The sequence below is a fragment of the Myxine glutinosa genome, chromosome 6, assembly GCF_964187855.1.
Source record: "Myxine glutinosa chromosome 6, kmMyxGlut1.1, whole genome shotgun sequence".
NCBI classification, from domain to species: domain Eukaryota; kingdom Metazoa; phylum Chordata; class Myxini; order Myxiniformes; family Myxinidae; genus Myxine; species Myxine glutinosa.
Window position 1 is genome coordinate 101157526 of NC_136266.1, and position 27444 is coordinate 101184969.

A 27444-nucleotide genomic window follows, 5' to 3' on the forward strand; every position below is an offset into this window, starting at 1 on the left:
GAGGGATGGTGGATTTGCCATCCCTCCACATCGGGGAGGTCCTATCAATTTGGCACACCAAATTCCAACCAATTCAAAAATTTTCCCTTTACTGCCAATTCTACCCACTATTATAAATTTCGTATCAAATCACTACCATCATCATCACAGTCCGCTATATCCTAGCCTCGGTGCGTCATGACATCATTAAACTCGGCTTCGTAAAGCCGAGCAATGAATTCGGGTGGTTTGGTCGCCTGCAGGTTGAATCCGTCCGGCTTTCGGTTCAAGGGAGGTGGTTTGGTTGGACCGAGGTACCACGCACCATCTCGGCGCGGCACCTTGCGGTCCCGGGCCCGATGGCTCAATCTCCCCTGGTCGGAACCCCGTCCCCACGAGGGGGCACCGTACCGCTTCCTCCCACTCGCCCTTGAACCGGACCGGTCGCCTCGCCCTACAAGGCCCGGACTCGACCGTGCGAGGCGGGGCCAAGCCCGAATCGGCAACGACGCTTCGAAGAGAAGCGACGCAGCATCGACCCGCGCCGGGCCTCGCACCCAACAAAGCACCCCACGCCCCGAGTGCTCGCATCGGCTATCCGTCGCCCTAACCGCTAACCCGGTTACCGTCGATGCTTCACTTGCATGCTTACAAGCATACGCTACCCCTTTCACCCTCACAAAACCTGGCGTTCCAACGCCGTCCGTACATTCCACCAACGCTCTCCCTGTTACACACCACACTTCTCGCGCACACTCTTGCGCACACTTTGGTCCACACCTCTCCTCCGTTACGTCCTCCGTAACACTCACCATGGGCGTGCACTCTTGCATCCACCCACTAACGCGCTCGGATGGGCTCTCCCACACTCGCGCCATGACCAATTCAGGTGTGCTTTCTCACACACGTTCCACCACCACCTTACTCTCCGTGTCACACTTCGTACACCCCGACGTGCATTCTCGCTCGCACTCGGTTTCACACTCGCGCTCCGATGTGCCCTCTCGCACCTGCGCCATCACCAACTCACTATTCATGTCACACTCCGTACACCCCGACGTGCATTCTCGCTCGCACTCGGTTTCACACTCGCGCTCCGATGTGCCCTCTCGCACCTGCGCCATCACCAACTCACTATTCGTGTCACACTCCGTACACCCCGACGTGCATTCTCGCTCGCACTCGGTTTCACTCCCACACTTTATAACACACCCACTCGCCGACGCACACTTTTTCCTCCCACGCGTGCCATTTCCACTCACACGGGACCCTTCACCAACGCCCGGATGCTTCCTCGATCCCAAGCGCGCGAAAATTCTTTTGTCGCTAAACATCCTCCTGCAAAATCTACCCGCACAATATACAGCACGACTCACCTGGGGGATCCTTTTCTCCACGCGAACCTGCAAACTTCCATTCGGGTTAAGCACAGCATCGTGATGTGAGCAGGGACTTTGTACATAATCCATTTCTCCCTGCAATTCCCGGGCTACCTCCGTCATCTCTTCAATTTTAATTCCCAGCACTGCTTTTTCTTTATTAACCTCGGCGACTGCTGGCTTTAATAAAACACCCTCCTCTACCTCAGCGGTCGCCGGCTTTTCCAAACCCCGTGTCGCGATTTCTACCCCCGTCATTGTACCCGTGCTTTCCTCCGCTTCGCTCAACCGGCGCTTCTCGACCCGCGTTACTTCCTTGTGCACCCCTGGGACCCTTTCGCCCACCATGCGATCCATGGTCTCCCCACATTTTTGCATGCGGTCACCCATTCTGTTGGTTATTGCTTCAATTTGGTTTCCCAATCGCTCACTGTTAGCATCCATCCGGTTCCCCATTACCCACAATTGCTCACCCCGAGCTTTAATTTGCTCACTCTGCAGGTTGAGGGACGCCTGCATTTGTACCATAAATTGCTCCATGAGGGCCTGCATTTGGGCCGCGCTCATTGGTTCCGCGGCCGTGGCCCCCTCAACCACGTGCGCGAGAGCGCCATTTTGTGCGTCTGAAACCTCCGCAACCACATTGCCATTTTTCTCCTCATTGCTCTCCTCCTCCCTTTCTTCCCCTAAGTCCTGGGTTACCCCTAACCCGTCTATCTCCCCCACCGACATCCGATCGCCTTGATTGTCCATGGCGCGATCTCAAAATTCGGGTTTTATAAAACAAAATAAATTTCGGCAGCTTGTAATTTTGAGCGTGCTTCGGGTCCGATCTCACTCCCAGACACCAATTGTTACTTAACACAATTGGTGTTCCAAAATTTGGGCCTAACAAATTTAGTCCCAGGTCCGAATCCAACTCCTGACAACCAATTGTTGCAGACGCGGTTTAAAGATGTTATTTTACCGAGCGGTTGGTATTACCGCGTCCGAACAGTTACTCCCCGATTAGAACCCGATTCCACCCGACGTTGACCAGATCGCACCGCAGATACTCAATCGGGAAACCTCTAAAGCGACCGAAAGAGAAGGAAAAGAGAAGAAGACAGAGTACGGAGGAAGAACAGATTTATTATACACACACAAGCAAAAAGAAAGAGCGACCAAAATTATTTACAAGCAATGGATGGAAAAAGCAGTCACACAGTGCATCGTTAGCTTATTCTATTCAATTTACTTAATCCCAAGACAACGAGTAGGACAGACGACGTTCACACTTACACAGGGGATATTGCAGGCAGGTAGGGCTTGAGGTGGATTGCTGGAGAGGGAGGCAAGGTCGGAGGCAGCAGCTCTCAATTCCTCGCGGTTTTGGCGGGAAAACCCTCCGTCGCGTATCCGCTGCTGTAGACGTCACGCGCTGGCTCGGCACACCTGCTCCTCTTCTTCTGGTGGAGCCGTCTCCCTCCTTTCAGCGCGTCTCTCCAAAGCTGGTTTCCTTTCCGAGTACCTCTCCTCTTTGGCTTGGAGCGTTTCGCATCTCACCGCTCCTCTTGGTGTCGCCTCTTCGCTCCTCTCCCAGGTCATCTGGTAAAGCAGTCCCTTACAGTCGCTTTTATAACTCGGGGCGGAATCAAGCCGCCGGCTGCGAGGGCATGCCTACCGGGTCGCTCACCGCGGTGCTGATTGGACATGCGACCCTCTGGCTCACTCCTCCCCTCTATGACGAGGTGGAGACACGCCTTTCTTCTCCGAGATTAGCACATGGGCAATGGCGGCTTGCGGGATTGAACACAACTCGCACCCTTTTGAAAGGAACTTTGGAGAGCGGAGATGTTTGGGGAAATTGCAAGGGCCTATGCTTATTTTGTTTGATACAATGCAAAGTCAATCTAGTGGGAAACACATATTTAACCTACATAGAATAAGGAAATAAACTATTTATAAAGATATATCGTGGCCTGCGTGTAAGTTTCATGGAATTAACTAGGAGGACGGCTGCGACCATTATTTACATTACCAGGGTGTTACCATACTTTTGTAACGTTCACATTGTAACGTTTTCACATTCGTTACACTTCCTCCAAAATTGTTACACTTCTCAAAAACCGTTACACTTCTCAAAAAAACCGTTACACTTCTCAAAACCGTTACAATATATATATATATATATATACATACATACACACACACACACACACACACACACACACACACACACACACACACACACACACACACACACACACACGGCCCAGTGTTCGGGTTTACTACGAGGGGGTTAGCCTCCATTCCCTTCCGAACTTACCGGACCTGCAGCTGCCGCACACGAATAACTTCTTCCCTCGGCAGGTTGTGAACTAGCAACTACGAACACCAATTGGTCCGTCACGCGATAGCTTACCTGTACCACGCGACAGTCGCAATCAGGGAACATACAAATCGACATATACATAGATATCGTGCATATAGACATACAATACATAGTGTGTGCATATAGACATACAATACGATTATTAAGTAGTCGTTGAAAGGTAGCAGGACCGTGTTTTTCAACCCAAAGGGAAGAACCTTGTACTGATGGCGTGGCGAGGTCGTCCCGTACGTACCCTCCAGTGTACCAAATTTAGACGGCTGAGCAAAACTGTTGGTAACCACCGGGGTAATGCTAATTCTGTTACGGCCGATTGTTAACCTGGGTGTGAGCAATGGCAGATCAATGGAGGAAAAGACTTTCACAGACAGAGAGAAAGGAAACGTTTAACGATTTGATTTATTTACAAATATTTACAGTTTATTTTTTCAATAGGAAAGGAAAAAGGATGAGAAGCAGAAACTTAGCTTATTCTGCGCCTTATTACGATCACTACGAATATACACCACATGGGCCCAGCATACATACACGAGGGGGCGGGAGGGAAACGAACAAACGTTGGAAACCTGCTAGCACAAAGGGCTACGATGCTCCAGATGCCTCTCCTCGCGACGCCTTCGTCCCGGTGTCGCCACCGAGCAGCATGAGCAGGTAATGGCGATCGGAGCACGAACACGAGCAAGGAGTCCCAGCAAGAACAAGGGCAGGTAGTCCCAGTACGAACAATGGCAGGCGAGGTCGTTCGCCAGCACGGACTTGGGTAGGTGAGTGTCGATCGTCAGCACGTACTTGGGCAGGTGAGGCAGGAACGTGCAGAAAGAGTCCAAGTCATGCACACGTGCACCGATAGTGAGTCCAGCAGCCAACAGAGAACAATGAATACGTGCAGATTGAGCAAAGTCAAAGGCGAAGAGTAATGCAGGCACGTACTGAGTGAAGCCGGCAGAAAGAGCAAGATAATGATCATGCAGGCATGTGCTCAGTCACAAAGTCCAGGCCCAAGAGAGAGAGTAACACATGTAAAGGCCTGTGAAAGGGTCCGGCCTAGAGCGGAGCACAGGTGTACTGCCGACAGAGTACAAAAGCCAGGAGCGAGAATAATGCAGGCATGTGCTAGGTGAACCCAGTAGAGAGAGAGAGAGAGAGAGTCATAGAGAGAGAGTCAGAGAGTCAGAGAGAGTCATGCAAGAACGTGCTAGGTCAACAATGTCCAAAAACCAAGAGAACGTATCATGCAGAGGGGGCAGGGAGAGAGAGAAAAACGTGTGCAAGGCCTTTTGTCAGGCCCATATTGAGGGTGGGGGGGGGGGGGGGGGGGAATGTTCGAGGGTGTCCTGGCTCCCGATTGATGGAGCCCGTTACTCTGCCACACAAACCCCCCCGAAGTTCCTCAGGCCCTGATTGGTGGACTGTCGCTTCCCCTGCCCCCACAAACTCTCTCAAAGGGACTTTTACCTGGTGCTTGGATGGTGTGCTTTTGAGCCTGCATGCATTGCCTGGCAAATTACCCCTTATGAGTGGAGGACCTGTGTTTCCCTCCCCAACGCATAAAGACATACTAAACCGAAATAATGGGAAGGGGCTAAGATAATGGTCTGCTATGAAAAAACTTTTCTAAGGGACCTGCATGGTCATCATATCATCATGGTAGTTGCCATTACTTCTCAACGGTTTCCCAAAACCACAAATATATATATACATATTGTGTGTGCTTCCTTATTCTGTATATATAGCACGACAGTAGTGAGCACATTCCTTTTGTATGTTACCATTTATCAATGACAAGAAAAAGATATTTGGCTACAGTGAAATGCATTTCGTCACTGTCAATGAAGGTAACCAAGTAAATCCAGTGTTGGATTGTGTTTTTGTCGCACTCGGCCTTTGGATGATGACTATGCTCGTTATGAAAAATGTGTGTGTTTATCCTTTGCTTGTGATTATTTGCACGGCAGGTCCTTTTCTCCTTCATTTATTTTTAACACGATGGCATTCAACGCTTTAACTGTGTTCCTTGCTGTACTTGGAGCGACCGCCCAGCCAGAAGATTACTTCCAACGTTAGTCTAATACCACTCTTCTGATCTGCATTCCCACCATTTGGTTGAAGTTGTCATGCAACGCATTAATTTGCACTCTCATAAATCTCTTTGGTCTCTCTCAACCACCCCCCCACCCCCTCCTCCTTCCCGTCCTCCTCTCTCTCTCTCTCTCTCTCTCTCTCTCTCTCTCTCTCGCCCTCGCTCTCACTCTCACTCTCACTCTCCCTCACTCTCAATTATTATTTCACTTCATGTCCTTTTCACCTTCAGACCATCTTGAACAGGACAAAGCATTGGTCACATTTTCGCTGATATCTGCTGGCACTGCAGATATTAGCTGGGTGTCTGAAGATTGCTATCATGTGAGTTATCCTAAATATTTTCATCAAACTTGGCAAGAACGTTTCTGGAAATGATGATGATGAGGAGGAGGACATATGGTGGCATGTTCTCTGTGGTGTTAGATTGTCGTAATCTTAAGGACATGAAATTTGGTTTGCTCAAAATCAATGATTTCTGGGCTGACAGGATAGCTCAGAGGCAGCATACACGCTTTTGAGCAGTAATGTGGGGATAGAGTCGGTACCGAAGTCCATTTTTGGGAGGACTCGGAATCGACTCTTCGGGACTTAGACTCAGGGAGGTGAGGACTCGAGCACTTGACCCGATCCAAGCTCGCATCCAGAAAAATTTTGCGTATTTATTGCTCATTTCAAACCGAAAGTTTGTTGCATTTTCATAACGAAATGAAGCTCATGCATGCTGCAAGTGGAGGTACAAGATATGATTGCCTACGATTTATAAGGGGCCGTTAATAATATGATTTATTAGGTGCAAAAATACGTAATCAAACAGAAAACCAATTACTGCACTGGAGTCATCAGGAGGAACCCGAAAAGATAAAGAGCAAAGATGGAGTCATCAGGAGGAACCCGGATATGGTTTGGGTTTCAGCCACATCTCCACTACCCTCAAACCCATACAAGTACAGCCAAGTGAGCGTTATATAAAAATTCTGCAATAATTCACTTCTCCCTAGACAGATAGATAAAGAAATAGAGAAATAAAGAGTAAAATAGATAAAACTAGAACAGCACTCGGTAGAACGCATACTTCTGCCAGGCTGAACAGGATCATGAATCTGGCTTCGGACCTGAACCAAAATCGAATCGGCTTGTTCTTGTCACCAAACCAACTCATCCCCTAAGTCCGCAACTTTTATAAAACGTCCACAACTTTTATAAAACGTCCACAACTTTTATAAAACGTCCACAACTTTTTAAAATATCATGTTATATATCGCTTTTCGCCCGATCTCTCAATGGTGAAGAATCACTTAAGAAATTAAACAATTCTCGTATCCGAATTCATATAATTATACATCTTCACCAAAATCGAATTGATTCGGTCTTGTCACACACCCAACATGTCCACCATGTTTCGTCCAAATCCGTCCATAACCTTTTGAAATATCGTGCTTTAGGCCTTTTACTCAATGGTAAAAATCACTTGAAAAATTATCTGATCCGGATTCCCCCCCTTCCCCTCCCCCTCCCCACCTCTCAAACCCCACACCCTCTGCTTCCTATCCTCTTCCCCCACTCACCCTCCCTCCCCATTCATCCTTTCTCCATGGCTCGGAAGAGTTTTCAAAAGGGACCAAAAGTAATACTCACACCCAACAACTACAGATCAAAACTATGGCTGATCAAATCCCATATGCCAAAAAAATTCCAAACAACGCACAGGAATCCTCAAGGTTAATTCACTCTGGAAAAAGCATCGGCGGCGACATTGTCTCTGCCCTTTACATGCCTAATTTCCAAGTTAAATTCTTGCAAAGACAAGCTCCATCTCATCAACCTCTGATTTTTATTTTTCATTTTTTGAATGAAGGTTAAGGGGTTGTGATCAATGAAAACATTTATAGGAAAGGTTGTAGTTCCCAGATACACCTCATACAGTCACGTGAAAAAGTAAGTACACCCCATGTAAAGTTTTGACTTTTTCAAATTATTTCAACATATAGCTATTTGATCTTCATAAAGGTGATATAATATAACAAATATCATGAAACATTTACATTTTGTTGTCCAGTGTATAATTTAAATAAACATAAATGCAAATTTCGCATGTGGAAAAAGTAAGTCCACCCTTGGCTCTAATAGGTGGTATTGCCCCCTTTGGCAGAAACAACCTCAAGTAGGCGTTTCTTATAACTGTCTAGCAGTCTCTGACATGGCCTGGGAGAAATTTTTGCCCATTCCTCCATGCAGTATTCTTTCAGCTGTGCGATGTTTGAGGGGTTTCTTGCATGCACAGCTCACTTCAAATCCCCCCACAACATTTCGATGGGATTTAGATCCGTGCTTTGACTTGGCCATTCCAGAACCCTCCATTTCTTTCTTTTCAGCCATTCCTTGGTGGATTTACTGGTATGTTTAGGGTCATTGTCATGTTGCAAGGTCCACCTTCGGTTGAGCTTCAACTTTCTGACAGATGGCCTCACATTATCCTCAAGCACCCTCTGGTACAATGAAGAATTCATCGTGGATTCTATGATGGTGAGCTGCCCAGGCCCTGGTGCAGCAAAGCTGCCCCAAACCATGATATTTTCACCACCATGCTTTACAGTTGGTATCAGGTTCTTGTGGTCAAATGCTGTCTTTGGTTTTCGCCAAACATGTCTTCTGGTACTGTGGCCAAATAGCTCTACCTTTGACTCGTCTGTCCAGAACACATTGTTCCAGAAGTGCTGGTCTTTGCCTAGGTGTTCATTGGCAAACTTTAGTCTTGCCCTGATGTTCTTTCTGGACAGCAAAGGTTTCCTCCAGGCACACCTCCCATGTAGATCAAATTTGTGCAGCTTGTTTCTGATGGTAGACTCATGCACTTTGACATCAACAGTGGCAAGAGCTACCTGTAGGTGCCGTGATGACATTCTGGGGTTCTTAGAGACTTCTTTCAGCATCTTGCGGTCTGCTCTCGGGCTGAACTTGCTGGGGTGGCCTGGCCTGAACAAGTTGGCAGTTGTTTGGAAACTTCTCCACTTGTAGATGATCTTCCGGACAGTCGAATGATTGATTTCAAATTGTTTGGAGATCTTCTAACATCCCTTCCCAGACTCGTAGGCATCTAAAACCTTCTTTCTGAAGGCCTCAGAGAGCTTTTTTGATCTAGGCATGGTGATGCCGCACACTTCAACAACAAAGAGCAAACCAAATTAAATGTCTGAGGTTTAAATAAGACAGGTTCCTCCAAGATCCTCTCTAACGATGTTCTAATCATTTGCACCTGAGCTGGTGCACCTGATTCTAATTTTAGGTATTTGAAGTTGTGATAAATGTAGGGGTGTACTTACTTTTTCCACATGCGAAATTTGCATTGATGTTTATTTAAATTATACAATGGACTACAAAATGTAAATGTTTCATGATATTTGTTATATTATATCACCTTTATCTATCAATATTGTTGAAATGAAGATCAAATAGCTGTATGTTGAAATATGTTGAAAAAGTCAAAACTTTACATGGGGTGTACTTACTTTTTCACGTGACTGTATATGTATATATGGGATTTTAATTTGGGGATCCTGGAATTGAAACAAGTACTCAGTCTACACTGTCACCTTACTTTTAAGATAGTTTTAATTGCTCTTCAATAATCACCTTCACTTTCTGTGGATTAATTGCCCCAGTGGATGGCTTTTTTTCTTCTTTTTTTTTGTATTACTTTGTACATCAAATGGTCCCCATCCCAAAGCACATGAGGTTGGAACAAGCAATTTTTCATGGAGATAATGTTTATGGGATACGACAACTCTTATATCACCATGATTTGTTTGGTCATGCAGGTCAGTCTGGTTATCCTAATAAAGTTTCCTATTTATTTTTCTCTTCTCTTTAAAATTTTCCCAGTGTCTCAAACAAGAATTGATCTCTGAACTTCATCCTCAAAAATCATTCAAGCACATGATGGACACTCAGCATCCACTTACGATTTTCGTTACAAATCATCCAGCATACAGCACGCAGCAGGTGGAGTCCAGCACGCAGCAGGTGGAGTCCAGCACGCAGCAGGTGGAGTCCATCACACAGCAGGTGGAGTCCAGCACGCAGCAGGTGGAGTCCATCACACAGCACACAGTTCCAGCGACCTGCAGGTATTTCAAGTTCCTTGCAAAACAAGTAAAGATTGTGAGTGTTTGCATGACTTTGGCTATGAGAATGAAAAATGATGGCAGAGTGCGCATTACAGCGTGAAAACTTGGCTGGGAGAACAGGGGGAGTATACAGTAACAATTCAAGCAACACATGATGCCGGAGGTATTGGGCCAAATCGAATGGAGGTTGCTACTCATCCGTCCTTGAACTGTACTCTCACCCAGACACAGACGCCAATCAATTCTAACATACGTGAGTAGTAAGCTTATCTGTAAGTAGCTTCCAGGCTACTCAATCATCATTCCTTGCCCTTGCATTTCCTTTGAAAGGATATATTCTGATTCTGACCTGCTACAGACCGAGTTTGTCTGAGCAAAAATGTTGCAAAAGTGTCACAACATCACATTTGTCTCTCCTGGATTCTATGGATTCTAAAGCCGTTAACATTATTGGCATCTTTCGAGATCAGGCAGAAACATGGCTGGCAGAATAGCCTGGAGGTAAGCGCACTCGCCTCTGAGCTGTGTATCCTTGGTTCGAATCTCGACCCAGCTATAAACTGTCGTCCTCGTATTTCACAGGCAGGGCGAGGAATCGGTGTGTGCCATCCCTCAGATCAGGGGTTCCCAAACCCAGGGTAGTGACCCAAATTTGAAAAAGCCTCCTCAAAATCTCGGTTTTTGAGGGGAGGTTTTCACGTCGAAAGTGTCCTCTCCTACAATATTTATCATAGGTACCGAATAATTTCATAATTCATTATTTCATTATAATAATTTCATAATTTAAGTAGGTACCGGTACCATTTGGGTCATGAGGCGAATGTGATTTCAAATTTTGGGACGTGGACAAAAAAGTTTGGGAATCACTGCCTCAGATTTTTTTTTCTTTTGTATACAACATATGTATACAAAATGTTACCTGGTGTTGGCTTAGCGGTTAGGGTGCAGGCTTGGGATCCTAGGATCTTATCTGCCAGCATTAGTTGATGGACGTTATTCACGATGTCCTTCGCAAAGAGTAGGCGAGCTATCAGGGCCAAAATTCCAATTATGGATAAATCTCAAAAGCCAGGATTACTGCTCACCTCCACTCTTTTATTCATCTTTTTCTCTCTTTCTCTCTCTCTGTCTCTCTCTCTCTCTGTCTCTCTCTCTCTCTCTCTGTCTCTCTCTCTCTCTGTCTCTCTCTCTGTCTCTCTCTCTCTCTGTCTCTCTCTCTCTCTGTCTCTCTCTCTCTGTCTCTCTCTCTCTGTCTCTCTCTCTCTGTCTCTGTCTCTGTCTCTCTCTCTCTCTGTCTCTCTCTCTGTCTCTCTCTCTCTTTGTCTCTCTCTCTGTCTCTCTCTCTCTCTCTCTCTCTCTGAGTCAGCACTACACCACCATCGCAGGTCATCTTCCACATCACCCACGGCTATTCTCTCCTGTTCAATTATCCCTCTTTGGGTTGGGTTCTATTAGATACATATGGTGGATGCAGATCCAGGAAAAAGGGGAGGGATCATAAGGATCTGCATCTCCTGAAATCTCAAAAATTAGATAGCCGTTAGCATAGATGCATAGTAACATTTGACTTTTTCTGGCTGTAAACCCCAAACAAAAAGACAATATAATTTTAGCAAATAAGGTTGCACCTCTTGAATTAATTATACTAGGGCATGCCCGTACTATATATATATCTAAAATTATATCCCCCCCCCCCCCCTCTATTTACATGAAATGGTTTGGTCCAAAGCGAACGGCTTGCGAGTACGGTGACAATCCCCCCCCTCTATTTACATGAAATGGTTTGGTCCAAAGCGAACGGCTTGCGAGTACGGTGACAATCCCCCCCCTCTATTTACATGAAATGGTTTGGTCCAAAGCGAACGGCTTGCGGAGTTTGGTAAAGAAATCGCCATAGCATGCACAAACGCACAGGAAAGCGAAAGAATCGCAAATTAGTTTTAATTAGTTTTAAAACATAGTTTAACGGCAACATAGTTTGCCAACGTGAAATAAATGAATACGCTCTCAAATGTGCCGTCCGAGGCAGAGTCTGTTCGCCACGTTCGGCACACGTGATAGCTCGCTGCTCTCTGATTGGTTGAATCGTTTTTTGGACATAGCTCGGTAACTACTTGTCCGATTAATATGAAACCTTGAAAAGGCACATCCTCGGGTCCCCAGCAATATACCTGGCAAGTTTAAAGTATATCGGACCCGTGGTTGTCGAGAAACAGCGGTCACAGACATACAGACATACAAACATACAAACATACAAACATACAAACATACAAACATACACACAGAGATTACTGGAATTATAGATAGATAGTCAAACAACAGAGGGTCCAGACCATCACTACTCCCGGCCCACGATTCCCCCCCTCCCCATCCCCCGAATCAGGTCTCCTCCAAAAACATTGTGCGTGTGCGTCTCGTTGTTGAAGATAAGACAGGCAGGCCCAAATCAATCATAGATCAGTCCAAAATAACCTTACAACATGGCATTTCACAATGTTATACCTGGCATTTACCACCACTGAAGCTGTGCATATTCCCAAAAGCAAACTAACACGATATTAGGAATCCAATAAGCAGTTGTGAAATATTCACCCGACATCTGTTCTTGCTGCCACAATAATTGTGTTAATATGGTGTAGATGTTTCTTTAAAATTTGAGACCTGACGGCTGGAGTTGATGAGCTATCACAATCAATTAATGAGATGCAGTTATGCAACATGTGCGGTGGATTGAATGGATTATTTGGATTACATTTTCTTGTCTATGTGCGCTTCTTTATATTGAAGGAGCTGTGCTCCAACGCGAGTCGAAAGAATTGACGCGACCAAAGACGGAATTCGTCCGAGTTGCTTTATTGAAACAAAACAGCTCAGGTATTCTGACCAAAAGCCCGTTTATCGGGCAGCAATATATATACACATTTATGTCGGGAAGTTTGCCCGGCAAAAGCTATACCGGGCATGCCCGGGTGTCAAGGGCGAGCCTTGGAAAGGCGAGTCTGGACCTGCCCGGGCGTGTTCGGCTGCGGCCTGGCAAGTCGAGGCTGGGCGTGCCCGGGCGCTCTGGACGAGCACTGGAAAGGCGAGAGCGGGCATGCCCGGACGCTCTGGGCGAGCCCTGGAAAGGTGATAGCGGGCATGCCAGGACGCTCTGGGCGAGCCCTGGAAAGGCGATAGCGGGCATGCCCGGACGCTCTGGGCGAGCCCTGGAAAGGCGATAGCGGGCATGCCCGGACGCTCTGGGCGAGCCCTGGAAAGGCGAGAGCGGGCATGCCCGGGAAAGACGAGACCGGGCGTGCCCGGGAGGTTCGGGCGTGCCCGGGAACAGTGAGTCCGGGCATGCCCGGGAGAGGCGCGTCTGGCCGTGTTCTGGCCGGTGCAAGGCGATTGTGTGCATCCAGCGGTAACCGCTACACACGCCCCTCCAGAATCGACCTGCACCGGCAGGGTCAATTTAAGGGGGGTCCGGATGACCCGGCCGAAGCGACCCCTGGAGGGTCGTGGGGAGGGGTCCGACGTGGTGGTGGGTGGTCGAGCGGGGGGAACTGTGGACGGGGGGCGGCCTCGCCGTGGAGGAAGGGCCAACCGTGGTGGTAGCGTCGGGCACGAACTCGCCCGGGACGCGGAGCGGCTGGCCGTAGACGAGCTCGGCGGCGGACGCCCGGATGTCCTCCTTGCGGGCCGTGCGGAGGCCCAAAAGGACCCACGGCAGCCGCTCGGTCCAACCGTCGTCCTGAAGGCCGGCCATGAGTGCGGCCTTCATGGAGCGGTGAAACCGCTCGCACAACCCGTTGGCTTGGGGGTGGTAGGCCGTGGTGCGGTGCAGCGTGACCCCCAACGAGCGGGCGACCGCGCCCCAAAGTTCGGACGTGAACTGTGGGCCGCGGTCGGACGAGATGTCCGCCGGTGCGCCGAAGCGCGCGACCCAGGTGGCGATGAACGCCTGCGCCACGTCGGCGGTGGTGGTGGAGGTGAGGGGCACGGCCTCCGGCCACCTGGTGGTCCTGTCCACCATGGTGAGCAGGTGGGTGAACCCCCGCGATGGAGGCAGGGGGCCCACCAGGTCCACGTGGACGTGGTCGAAACGCCGTGCAGGCACGGTGAAAGGTGCCAGTGGGGCCTGGGTGTGGCAGTGGACCTTGGCCCGCTGGCAGGCCGTGCAGGCGTTGGCCCAGTCACGGACGTTCCGTCGAAGGCCGTGCCAGACGAAACGCGCCGACACCAGCTTCTGAGAAGCTTTCCGGCCCGGGTGAGAAAGGCCGTGGATGGAGGCGAAGATGCGGCGCTGCCAGGAAACGGGCACGATGGGGCGAGGCTGGCCCTGGGAGACGTCGCAGAGCAGGACGGTGCCCGCGAAGGGGATGTCGGCCAGGCGGAGGCCCGTGTCCGCCGCCCGGAGGGCCTGCACCGAGGTGTCGGTGGTCTGGTCGGCCGCCATGAGCGCGAAGTCCACGCCGAGGTGGACCGCGTTCGCGCTGGCCCGAGAAAGACAGTCGGCCACAGCGTTGTCTTTGCCGGCGACGTGCCGGATGTCCGTGGTGAATTCCGACACGGCGGAGAGGTGGCGCTGCTGGCGGGCCGACCACGGCTCCGTGACTTTTGCCATTGCGTAGACCAACGGCTTGTGGTCGACGAAAACCGTGAACGGGCGGCCCTCCAGGAGGTGTCGGAAATGGCGAACGGCCAGGAATAGACCGAGCAGCTCGCGGTCGAACGTGCTGTATTTTAACTCGTTCGGCCGGAGCTGCCGGCTGAAAAAAGCGAGTGGCTGCCAAACCCCGTCCACCCATTGTTCATGGACGGCGCCCACCGCGTCGTTGGAGGCGTCCGTAGTGAGGGCGATGGGCGCGTTGAGCACCGGGTGAGCCAGCAACGTTGCGTCGGCGAGGGCCCGTTTTGCGCTCGCGAAGGCCGCGTCCATGGCCGCGGACCAAACGATGTCATGCTTGGCCGGCTTGCCCCGGAGGGCCTCGTAAAGGGGCCGAATGAGCTGAGCAGCACGGGGCACGAATCGGTGATAAAAATTCACCATGCCGAGGAACTCTTGTAGGGCCTTGATGGAACGGGGACGCGGGAACGTGGTGATGGCCTCGACCTTGGTCGGCAGTGGCACGGCCCCGGTCTTGGTGATGCGGTGGCCCAAAAAGTCAACGGTCGTCGTGCCGAAGTGGCATTTGGCCGGGTTGACAATTAAGCCGTGCTCGCTGAGGCGACCGAACAGTGTTCGGAGGTGGAGGAGGTGCTCGGCGCGGGACGTGCTGGCGACGAGGATGTCGTCCAGATAGACGAAAAGAAATGGCAGGTCGCGCAGCACGCCGTCCATTAAGCGCTGGCTGCCGAAGCAGAGGGTGACGTTGCGCGGGCCGAAAGTGCGTATGGCCGAGCCATTAGCAGCGACCAAAGAGGGGCCGCAAACGGCGTCCCGCCTGTCCTGCTCGGAGGCGGGTATGACGCTCAGTTGGGCGCCGGTGTCACAAAGGAAACGCCGCCCGGACGCTTTGTCCCGAATAAAAAGCAAGTTGCCCGAGTGGCCGGCGCTCATGGCTGGGAATGAACGCCGGCCCGGCCGTTTCCCGACTTGCCGAATGTGCACGGGGGTCGGCACGTCCGAGCCTTGTGTCCGAACCTGGCGTGGTAATAACACCACGCCTGGTCAGGTGGAGGCCCCGGCCGTCGTGTCGGAAGCGGTCGGTGCGGCGTGGCGGCCGCCAGTTTCACCGGCAGTTCGGCCTCCAACCGCGCAGGGCGCTCGGGCGTTGCCTCGGATGGCGGCAGGCTCCAGGTAGCCGCGCCGATGTGTTGGCCCGCCGAGGAGATCTTATCGGCTTCCCTGGCGAGGGCGCGGGGATCGGTGATCGACGTGCGAGCCAGGGCGAGGCGTACCGGGTGAGGCAGATGGCGAAGGAACAACTCGCGGAACAGAAAATCCGGAGAGTGCTCACCGAGCAACGAGAGCATATAGTCCATGCGCTCGGACGGGCGCGTGTCGCCGAGCTCAGGCAGGTCGAGCAGGCGCCGTGCGCGTGCCGCCGGTGAGAGGGCGAAAGCGTCGAGGCGGAGCGTCTTCAGCGCGTCATACTTGTCGGCAGCCGGCGGGTGCTCGAGGAGGCTCAGGGCGCGGGCCGCGGTGGCGGAACCGAGCGCTGCCACGACGTGGTGGAAGCGGGTGTCGTCCGCGGTGATGCCTCGCAGGGCGAACTGGGAGTCCGCCTGGGCGAACCAAACAGCCGCGTGAGCCTCCCAGAAGGTAGGCAGTTTAAGAGTCACTGCCGTGTCCATGTCGGTAGGTCACCAGTGAAGGAGCTGCGCTCCAACGCGAGTCGAAAGAATTGATGCGACCAAAGACGGAATTCGTCCGAGTTGCTTTATTGAAACAAAACAGCTCAGGTATTCTGACCAAAAGCCCGTTTATCGGGAAGCAATATATATACACATTTATGTCGGGAAGTTTGCCCGGCAAAAGCTATACCGGGCATGCCCGGGTGTCAAGGGCGAGCCTTGGAAAGGCGAGTCTGGACCTGCCCGGGCGTGTTTGGCTGCGGCCTGGCAAGTAGAGGCTGGGCGTGCCCGGGCGCTCTGGACGAGCACTGGAAAGGCGAGAGCGGGCATGCCCGGACGCTCTGGGCGAGCCCTGGAAAGGCGATAGTGGGCGTGCCCGGACGCTCTGGGCGAGCCCTGGAAAGGCGATAGCGGGCATGCCCGGACGCTCTGGGCGAGCCCTGGAAAGGCGATAGCGGGCATGCCCGGACGCTCTGGGCGAGCCCTGGAAAGGCGAGAGCGGGCATGCCCGGGAAAGACGAGACCGGGCGTGCCCGGGAGGTTCGGGCGTGCCCGGGAACAGTGAGTCCGGGCATGCCCGGGAGAGGCGCGTCTGGCCGTGTTCTGGCCGGTGCAAGGCGATTGTGTGCATCCAGCGGTAACCGCTACAATATTGTCATTATTTATGCTTTCCTAAGGGGATTACTTGGTTCCTTTCCATGAATTGCATGTTGTGGATGCCCTGAGTTTATCGGGAAGCAATATATATACACATTGGGAAGCAATTATAATAACACTTATTATTGTGTTGTTGCAGCATTGTGGGTGCTCTTCGCTCTATTGTTGGGTTCCGTTCTTGCTGTTCTTCTGAAGGACTTTTTGAAGTGAGCCATCTGCTTGCAACGGCTTCGCTCGTTTACGAGTCCCCTTCCCTATCTCATGTCACATCTCTCTATAGTTCAACCCTTTTCTCTCATCGATGATCATGTTTTGTCCTCGAGTTTCTCAGATCTCAAATGAAAATTTATTTGCTCCAGTTTAACCCTCATTTTCTTCCTCTGCTTTCCTTTAGGATTCTTACAGGTTCTACAATTCCTTCCCTTTACCGAGACTGACACAATCACTTGGCAATATATTTGCTTTGACAAATAAATCCACTTGATGCTTCCACCTTGATTTCCCTTTCTAACAACTTGCTGTTTCCTTTCTTTAATAGATTCGCTCTCGTTATCCTCTTTGTTTTTGGTTTCTTCCCTTTTCTGGCTTCTCACATGGTACATCAATGATCCCTTCTTCTTTACCTCCACCACCGAAGGTGGATGGAGGTTATGTTTTCACCCCTGTCTGTCTGTCTGTGAACAAGATATCTCAAAAAGTTGTGGATGGATTCAAACGAAATTTGGCAGAAAGGTAGTCTATGTGACAAGGACGAAATTATTAGGTTTTGGTGAAGATCCGGATTCGGATCCGGCTTGTATAATTTTTAAGTGATGCTTCACCAATGAGACCTCATTCTTCTTCACCTCAACTTCACCTTCACCAATTCATTCATTCATTCTTCACCAATGAGAGATTGGGCCAAAACCGACATATAGCAGGATATCTCCAAAAGTTATAGACGGATTTGGACGAAACTTGGTTGAGAGATTGTGTTTGTGACAAGAAAGACTTGATTCAATCTTGGTAAAGAACTGAATATGGATTCGGATATGAGAATTATTTGATTTTTAAAAGTGTTGCTTCACCAATGGGAGATTGGGCCAAAACCGACATATAGCAGGATATCTCCAAAAGTTATGGATGGATTTGGACGAAACTTGGTGGAGAGATTGTGTGTGACGAGGACAAATCGATTCGATTTTGGTGTAGATCTGATTATGGATTTGGATACGAGAATTATTTAATTTTTAAGTGATTCTTTAGCATTGAGATCAGCTTCAGCAACGGGCGAAAAGCGATATCTAACATGATATTCAAAAAAGTTATGGACGAGTTATGAGTAAACTTGGTGGATGAGTTGGTTAGGTGACAAGAGAAAGCCGATTAGATTTTGGTTCAGGTCCGAATCCAGATCCGGCCTATCAGTGGGATACAAAACATAAACTGTTCAGCCTGGCGGATGTATGCGCTCTACCAAGTGCCGTTCTAGTTACTCATGTTATTCTTCATATTCACCCCATTATTGTTCTTCTGTTTGAACCTGATTCATTAGAACTACCAATAATTTTTACTCAAGTTCTTACACCTGACTGTCCTGCCATGGCCCTTAGGAGGCGATACCAAGACAGATTCCACAATTTTGAGCAGCTATTCAACACGGTTAGTGCATTTTTATGCCTCTGCCAACGAAGTCAGGCATTTTGTTGTCACGTTGTCTGTCCGTCCGTCCGTCCATGTCCGTGCATCCATCTGTGATACGTTTTCGTTACCGCGATAACTTCAGAACGGCTGAAGGGAATTAAGTCAAACTTGGTACAAGTATGTATCATGATGTAAAGATAAATGGATTCGATTATGGTGTCAAGATGTCAAAGGTCAGAGGTCCCATTATGTAAAACTTCTGTTCCTGCTATAACTTGTGAACCAGTGATGGGATTTTGACCAAACTTAGTATAAATATATTTTATGATGCAAAGATGAACTGATTCGTTTTCCGCGTCAAAGGTTAGAGGTCATGTCAGGTAAAAATGTGATACTTGAGAACAGCTGAAGGGATTTAAATCAAACTTAATACAAGTATGTATAATGATGTAATAATGTGGACGGAGGCATATCAGTTGACGTCACGACGTCGAAGAGTGCTGTTCTAGTTCTTGATGATGTTGTATTTGGGTTATTTTGTTTGCTTCCTTGAAAAGTGAGTGCATGTATGAATATATTGCTTGCATCTTGGAAAGAATTGGGACTAAATGTTCTGTTTGTTTCAGGAACCGGATAACGCAGATGCTCAAGAGGTTAATTTGGTTCCTGTTGATCGCACCACTATTTCCCGCTTTGTGTGTATGGATGCCTTCAGAGGGTGAGTTGGAGAATTTGAGTGTGTGCACATACATTTGTGCATGCATGTGTAGTGTGTTTCTACATGTCATGGTACACATAGCCAAACATAACCATTCTGGATAAAAGTTATTGAAGTTAGTGTTCAATTCCAATAAAACAATTAATTTTAGCAAATATTTTTTATTGTACTCATAGTAGAAATGGATGGCAGATTAAGGGAGTGGGGTAAATAACAATCATAAACAGGAGGGTAGGGTAGTTGGGAGAGCCAGGCTCATGCGATGTTTCTGTGACATAGTATATAATTAATATCCGATTTTTCACGAATATTTACACAGCACAGTGTGGGGATGTTTTGCCTTTATAAAACACATATCCCACACAGGAGACTCCCACCCCTTCCCACACATGTAATGTTTTTTGAATTGGACCATCAAGTGCACCGAGCCATTTCAAAAAAGCCTTATTTATAGAATTACAATTCTTCCATCATGCTTTGAATACAATAGGCTATGAGCCAAGGGGGTTGGTCAGTACCATACAGATGGAGTAAGGCTCATTGTGATTTTTAGCAAGATATATGTCCCTAGATATGAAAAAAAAGTGATAGCAGTGTATAACTCTCGGCAATCTCTGTGTTATCACCCGAAATATTATTATACGCCTGCTTCGCTTCGCCAAAAAATGTGATATTTGCTAAAATTGGAATAAATATGTTTTTAAGGACCACAGAGTGCCAATAATTTGCATACTGGATGCCAACTAATATAGTAATAGAAATATAGAACATTTGTGGGGGTTATTTATCAAAATATTGATATAATGACAAAAAATATGTTACATTTAGTAAAAAAGTGGTCGAAATCGCTTCGAGTTCAGAATTCACATTGTACATTTTTGTCAATATTTCAAAAATGAAAACTCCCAGAGTAACATTTGACCCCTCAAAATCTTCCCAAGGAACCACTGCATTGGAATATATCATTACTTTGTAATATGGTGGTTGTTTGGGGCACATATTTTGGCAAAGTTCAAAATATGTTCAACCATACCCCTTAATTTTGATATTTTGGAACGAAACATAGCTTTTGAACATTTTAGGTTTATTCGTCTACTACTTTTGGTATCTCAGTGTAATTTTTGGTATTAGCTAATATCCTAAAGTAGGTTTGTAACATCAGCTACATTATATTTCACAATGCATGCAAACTTGCTCCACACTCGAGGTTTATCATGATCTCTCGAACAAATACAGTACAACAAATACAAATACAAATACAACAAATACGATTCAGTATACAAAAAAAAAAAAACGATCTCGATCTCGGCACTCTGTGGTCCTTAAAAACATATTTATTCCAATTTTAGCAAATATCACATTTTTTGGCGAAGCGAAGCAGGCGTATAATAATATTTCGGGTGATAACACAGAGATGGCCGAGAATTATACACTGCTATCACTTTTTTTTCATATCTAGGGACATATATCTTGCTAAAAAATCACAATGAGCCTTACTCCATCTGTATGGTACTGACCGGTCAATTTGGGGGGTCTGGCTCATAGCCTACAAAGAAGAACCACCTTTAGAGGCCATTTTTCTCTGCAGAGAAAGGGTTGGCCTTTTTTGGGCACCGTGGTCCCCTTTTTGAAGCGATGTTTTACAGCCGGATGCCCTTCCTGCCGCCAACCCTGTTAGTTGCCTCTTGCGACACACGGGGAATTACCAGTTAGCTGGTACGCAATTTGCCGACCTCAGAAGGATGACAGGCTGAGTCAACCCACCCCCCCCCCCCCCACCCCCCCTCGGCATGAATTCAGCGATCGACCGGGATCCAAACCCAGGATCCTGGGATCCCAAGCCAGCACCCTAACTGCTGAGGCTTTGCTTTGAATGAGGACAGTTTTTTATTCCAAAGCAATATGATGTGAAAAGGATCCTAATGTTACTTTATACAATACCAGTTATTAAATGTATCTTCAGGATATTGATTTTGTGTTCTTCTATGCTTATTTTTGCAGAATATCTATTGTTCTTATGATATTCGTCAACTATGGAGGAGGTGGTTACTGGTTTTTCAAACATTCTCGCTGGAATGGTAAGCAGTTTGGGAGCGATGCTTGGAGAAGTGCAGCTTGAGTGCTGGCGATTGAAATGAAAGTATTTTATTGAACTAACTCACCTTTTACTCTTAGGACTCACATTTGCTGATGTTGTGATGCCCTGGTGAGTATGTGTAGTTTTAGTATCGAGTTTTTTTTTTTTGTGATTTGGGGTCGTATTTTCAATCAGAGTTGTTGACATGCATAAAAAGAGGAATAAGCAACATCAGATGAAACATAATAGCAGCGGAACATAGCTTCCATTAAAAAATGGCTTTGTGACCACTAGGAGGAGGTTGCAAAATATGAAATGCAAGGTTGTAGCAAGTCAATAACAACCAACAAAATAGGGGTTACACACTATTATCAAATATACATGAATGAAAGTGTTATAGAATATAAACTAGAGTGAAGCTGATGGTATCCCATTGCAAATCCCCATGCTTCCCACCTAAAGCAAAGTTGAAAGATGGCAAAATCTTCCACCAACAATGACCCAATATCAAAATTTGAGGTAAAAATGTTTTACCCGTTTTGACCACTGTGACCTTAAGTCCCCACCCCAGGGAATAAACCGGGAATCAAATCCAAAAAATCGTTACCTATTTCATGTGTCTCCCAATGTTAATTGCATATACAAAGTTTCATTACAAAATGTTTTAAAATGTGCCCGTAATTGCATTTTTTGCCATTTGACCTTTTGACCCCACTCCAGGGGCGGGGCCGAAAATGAGGCTGCTATTTCACCTTCATGGCATGTTGTGATTGTAGTTTGGTGAATTTTTAACAACTAAACAACGAAATTTCTCATCTAACAACAAAATTTCTAACGAACAACTCGGCTGAATGTACAAATAATAACGTGAAACATAACCAGACAAAACAGCAATGAACTAACTAAGACCCAATCAACAATAATACTTAGCAGTAATTTTTTAATTTTTTTCGTATACAAGATCGAGGCTCGTGAAAGAGCTAACATTAATCACACAAAAAGTCAAACCGACACATAAAACATATAATAAGGGAAGCGGTAGACAAGATGGGGAGAGGGGGGAAGGACACAAACAACATTTGAGAGCAGGGACATCGGGAGATCTGTGGGAGGGAGAGGGCTTGGGGGGAGTTGGGAGAGGGATAAAACATATGGACACTGCAAGAACTTCCAGGAAAGAAGTTGGGATTTCAAAAAAGTGGATCTGGGGTTAATGAGCGGGGGTAGAAAAGATCGAGGTTTTGGATGGGGAAAGATAAGAGATGGTGGTAAACAGCTGTTCACCTGGAGGGAGGAGTGGGATTGAAGGGAGTGAGGGAGGTTGTTCCAGAGGCGGAGAAAAGAGGAATGAAAGAGTGAAGGTGAACAGAGATATAATATAAAGTGAGTATCAAACAAACTTACCTCCAAATAACACGGCCTTTAATAATCATGGTGTATGAGTTTGTAAGCGTCCACGTTATGTGATAACGGAGTTAAAACAACCAAACCTGCTTGAAGGTTTATCTCAACCTGTTGAAGTTCAACCTGCTTGAAGGTGTAGCATTCAGCCAGCAAGTAAGTGCAGGCCTGGTGCTGATGCTGCCCAACAAACCATAGCGGAGTTAAAACACAGTACAGTACACTCATAACTTCTGTGAAACACTACTTGCAGTTAAGTTTCTGTATGTTGGTGTCAAATGCAGGAAATGTTGCTTTCATTCCAAATTAAAAACCTCAATGAAATGTCTCCCAAAATGTTAAATTACCTTTTAGAAAGATGAAATCCTGCATGAAGGGTGTGGTACACATTTGGGAGAGTAACCTCCACCTACACCATGGCTCGAAGCAAAAGTTATGGTTTTGGCACATTGTGCTCTGCTCGAAACTGATGGACGTGACTGGCTAAAAACTGTTAAATTTGAATTTGAATGCAGGAGGAGGCCATTAGGCCCATCTGGCCTGTGCAATGGTTGCCACCATATGGTTTTGTGTGTGCTCTGTTCTTTTGAAATGCTGAGCATCAAGCAAGGAAGCAGCGTCTACCATTTTTAAAGTGCTTGGTATGGCTCGGCCGGGGTTCGAACCACCGATCTCTTAAACTCGGATTCGACGCTCTAACTATTTCACCACCGTGTCTGCTAAATTAAACTCTATCAAGCTGTCTTAGCTACAGCTCACTGAAATAAACTGACAGCTTTACATTCACCATATCCTTCATACCTGCCAATGATAACTCGGCATTCTCAATTTGTTAGTTCCGAATGATAGTCTGGACAAGGCCTTTGAGATAAACCTCAACTCTGAGTAGATATGACCGCTATGCAAAATTTGGCTTCATTGTTATTGGCCAAAGGTTTGCTAACTGTTGAGGCTAGAGATTGATGGATTATGTTGGGAATATTGTACATTAAATAGCCGGCTTCACTGCACTTGGTGATTCAGGAATCGCTGTCATAACCTACTTTTGAATTACTGCAATATCAAGAAAGATGGTGCGAAACCAATAAATTTCCAACATAATGATGCAATTGTTGGTGCGGGAGGAAAGGTGGTTGGGAGTGTGTGGTTGTTCCTTTTATACCTCAGGTTCGTGTTTGTGCTGGGTGCTTCTGTGGCACTGGCCTTGAATCCTGCACGTCGCCGCACCTCACGATCACGAGCGATGCTGAAGGTTTTGTGTCGCACAGTTACCTTGATAACCCTTGGGATCCTCCTCATCAACCAGAAACCCTGCAAAAAGTCTTGTATGCAAACAGCATTGAACTCCACATGATGGATAGTGTTTTTTTTCTTGTTTATTTTTAAATTAACATAAAAATATAATTACCTGTACTGTAAGATAAAATGTGCTTCACCATGAATACCCCAACTTCCCGTGACATGGGTCTTTCCTCGCCATTTTTATTTAACACATGGGAAATCACAGCCCCTACCAACCCTATATGCCCAAAGTATCACATGCTAACCAAATCTCTCTGACCACATCATAATGTACAAGCATTGCGCAGTTTGAATGCTCTTTCATAATTATCCCTCCATTTGCAAGGAACATCTTTCCTCAAAAGCTCGATCAGTGGACGTAGTGTCGTGGCTGCGTTTTGGAATGAATTCACCGTAGTACTTTAAGAGGGCCAAAAATGATCTCAGCTCTGTGATGTTCTTGGGACGAGGCGCATTATGGATTCCTCGACCTCTGTGTCTGCTGCCCAAGTCATGCCTTGAAGAGGTGTCCAACCTGCTTGAAGTTGTAGCATTCAGCCAGCAAGCAAGTGCAGGCCTGGAGCTGATGCTGTCCAAGACAGCAATAACACGCTTTATTCGGTCTACTTCCACAGGTGCACTTTCTAAAGCAACCATCTAAAGCCTTTCGAGCATGTTGCTTCTGAGCATGCTGTTTCCTTGTTTCACATTTGAGCGGATTTTTAGCTCAAAGCAGCTCTGTCGGTTGGCAAGAACAGAGAATCCGCCAACCTATCCTCGTCACCAGTTCTGTGGTACATTCAGGACAAGGACAAAGTCGCGAGTGTACAGGTTGTCTACCAGAAAGCAACTGTATGAACAACGAGGTTTATTATAAGCGGAAATGTCCAGCATGAACATGAGATGGCGATATTGGGGAAATGGCAACCCAATTGTTTTGAGAGACAGCAGTTTGGAGGCAAGGGAGTCGATTCGGCACATTGATGTCGAACGAGCTCAATAATTACACCACTTTTCATACTTAATAAATATTTCGCTCCATATCTTTTGGTTATGAAAATGAAATGTTTATGAAGTTCTATAACCCCTGCATCATGTTTTGATCATATTTTCATTGTTCTTTTCATTTGTTTTTGCACTGCAGTTCTTTTTACCACCCTTCGACTTCCGGGGGTGCTACAGCGCCTTGCCATCGCATTTTTTATTTCAGCGTCAGTCTTTTTATCGCTTCCAACTCCCATGGTACTTTTACTCTCTGACTGTTTGCACCAACACTGTGACGTCACTTTTGCATGTTGATTTGTATCATACAAGTGAAAGACCCATCCTTATGGACAAGTTAATTCCCCCAGAATTGGCATATTTTAGAATGACTTGTAATTGGCCGCCTCCCACTGGAAGTGGTGCTACGCCAGGCATTTTTACATGGAGATACTTTGGGTCTGTCCACCACTCTGAACCTCCGGTACTATGATTTGTTTTTTGTTTTTACTCCCTTAAACTGTACCATGCACAGCCCGAATACAACCAGCAGTTTTCAACTCAAACCGTCCAGTACTTTATTAGTGCATATACAGTGCATTCAGAAAGTATTCAGACCCCTTCACTTTTTTCACATTTTGTTATGTTGCAGCCTTATGCTGAAATCGTTTAAATTCTTTTTTTCCCTCATCAATCTACACTCAATACCGCATAATGACAAAGAGAAAACAGGATTTTAGAAAGTTATGCAGATTTATTAAAAAGAAAAAACGGAAATATCACATTGACATAAGTATTCAGACCCTTAACTCAGTACTTAGTTGAAGCACCTTTGGCAACGATTACAGCCTCGAGTCTTCTTGGGTATGACGCGACAAGCTTTGCACACCTGGATTTGGGGATTTTCTGCCATTCTTCTCTGCAGATCCTCTCAGGCTCTGTCAGGTTGGATGGGGACCGTTGGTGGACAGCCATTTTCAGGTCTCTCCAGAGATGTTCGATTGCGTTCAGGTCAGGGCTCTGGCTGGGCCACTCAAGGATCTTCACAGAGTTGTCCCTAAGCCACTCCTGCGTTGTCTTGGCTGTGTGCTTAGGGTCATTGTGCTGTTGGAAGGTGAACCTTCAGCCCAGTCTGAGGTCTTGAGCGCTCTGTTTCAGGTTTTCATTAAGAATATCTCTGCACTTTGCTCCGTTCATTGTTCCCTCAACTCTGACCAGTCCCTGCTGCTGAAAAACACCCCCACAGCATGATGCTGCCACCACCATGCTTTACCGTTGGGATGATATTGGGCAGGTGATGAGCGGTGTCTGGTTTCCTCCAGACATGACGCTTAGAATTGAGGCCAAACAGTTCAATCTTGGTTTCATCAGACCACAGAATCTTGTTTCTCACAGTCTGAGAGTCCTTTAGGTGCTTTTTTGCAAACTCCAAGCGGGCTTTCATGTGTCTTTCACTGAGGAGAGGCTTCCGTCTGGCCACTCTGCCATGAAGCCCAGATCGGTGGAGTGTTGCAGTGATGGTTGTCCTTCTGGAAATTTTTCCCATCTCCACACAGGATCTCCGGAGCTCAGCCAGAGTGACCATCGGGTTCTTGGTCACCTCTCTTACCAAGGCCCTTCTCCCCAGATTGCTCAGTTTGGCTGGGCGGCCAGCTCTAGGAAGAGTCCTGGTTGTTCCAAACTTCTTCCATTTAAGAACTATGGAGGCCACTGTGCTCTTGGGAACCTTCAATGCAGCAGAAATTTTTTTGTAGGCTTCCCCAGATCTGTGCCTCGACACAATCCTGTCTCTGAGCTCTGCAGGCAGTTCTTCGACCTCATGACTGGGATTTTGCTCTGATATGCATTGTCAGCTGTGAGACCTTATAGACAGGTGTGTGCCTTTCCAAATCATGTCCAATCAATTGAATTTACCACAAGTGGACTCCAATCAAGGTGTAGAAACATCTCAAAGATGATCAAGAGAAATGGGAGGCACCTGAGCTAAATTTCAAGTGTCATAGCAAAGGGTATGAATACTTATGTGAATGTGATATTTCAGTTTTTTCTTTTTAATAAACTTGCAAAACTTTCTAAAATCCTGTTTTCTCTTTGTCATTATGGGGTATTGAGTGTAGATTGACGAGGGAAAAAATGAATTTAAACGATTTCAGCAAAAGGCTGCAACATAACAAAATGTGAAAAAAGTGAAATGGTCTGAATACTTTCTGAATGCACTGTATATGGTTTCATGTGAAGGTTCATTCGACATAACGATGAATATGAAACACCCAACTCTGCAGAACGTTTCCATAATGATTTTTTTCAGATTTGTTTTAATGTTTTGAATTCCCAAATCACAAATGTTTGGTTGTCCGCTGTGCTTGCTATCGAGTACACTTCCAGTCTGAAATTCCTTTTTTCCCCAAAGATGAAGATTTGATTTTGATGGTGCTGGCTTTCCAAAACCCTCCTCAAAGCCTTCTTACACCTGTTTCATCGTCTTGTTT

The 27444-nt window shown here is 47.0% G+C and overlaps 1 protein-coding gene across 1 annotated transcript in view; it reads left to right on the top strand.

The window, feature by feature from the left end:
- The window catches only part of HGSNAT (heparan-alpha-glucosaminide N-acetyltransferase), a 51974-nt gene that overhangs the window by 11419 nt on the left and 13111 nt on the right, over positions 1-27444 (top strand). Inside the window, exons 4-14 of the mRNA XM_068120676.2 lie at positions 5688-5791; positions 6044-6135; positions 9694-9938; positions 10034-10191; positions 17014-17080; positions 18467-18515; positions 19124-19215; positions 21217-21293; positions 21391-21421; positions 23861-24018; positions 25119-25216. Of these exons, the coding sequence (XP_067976777.1) occupies positions 5719-5791; positions 6044-6135; positions 9694-9938; positions 10034-10191; positions 17014-17080; positions 18467-18515; positions 19124-19215; positions 21217-21293; positions 21391-21421; positions 23861-24018; positions 25119-25216 (1140 nt within the window). The 5' untranslated portion in view covers positions 5688-5718. The remainder of the gene's footprint in view (positions 1-5687; positions 5792-6043; positions 6136-9693; positions 9939-10033; positions 10192-17013; positions 17081-18466; positions 18516-19123; positions 19216-21216; positions 21294-21390; positions 21422-23860; positions 24019-25118; positions 25217-27444) is intronic.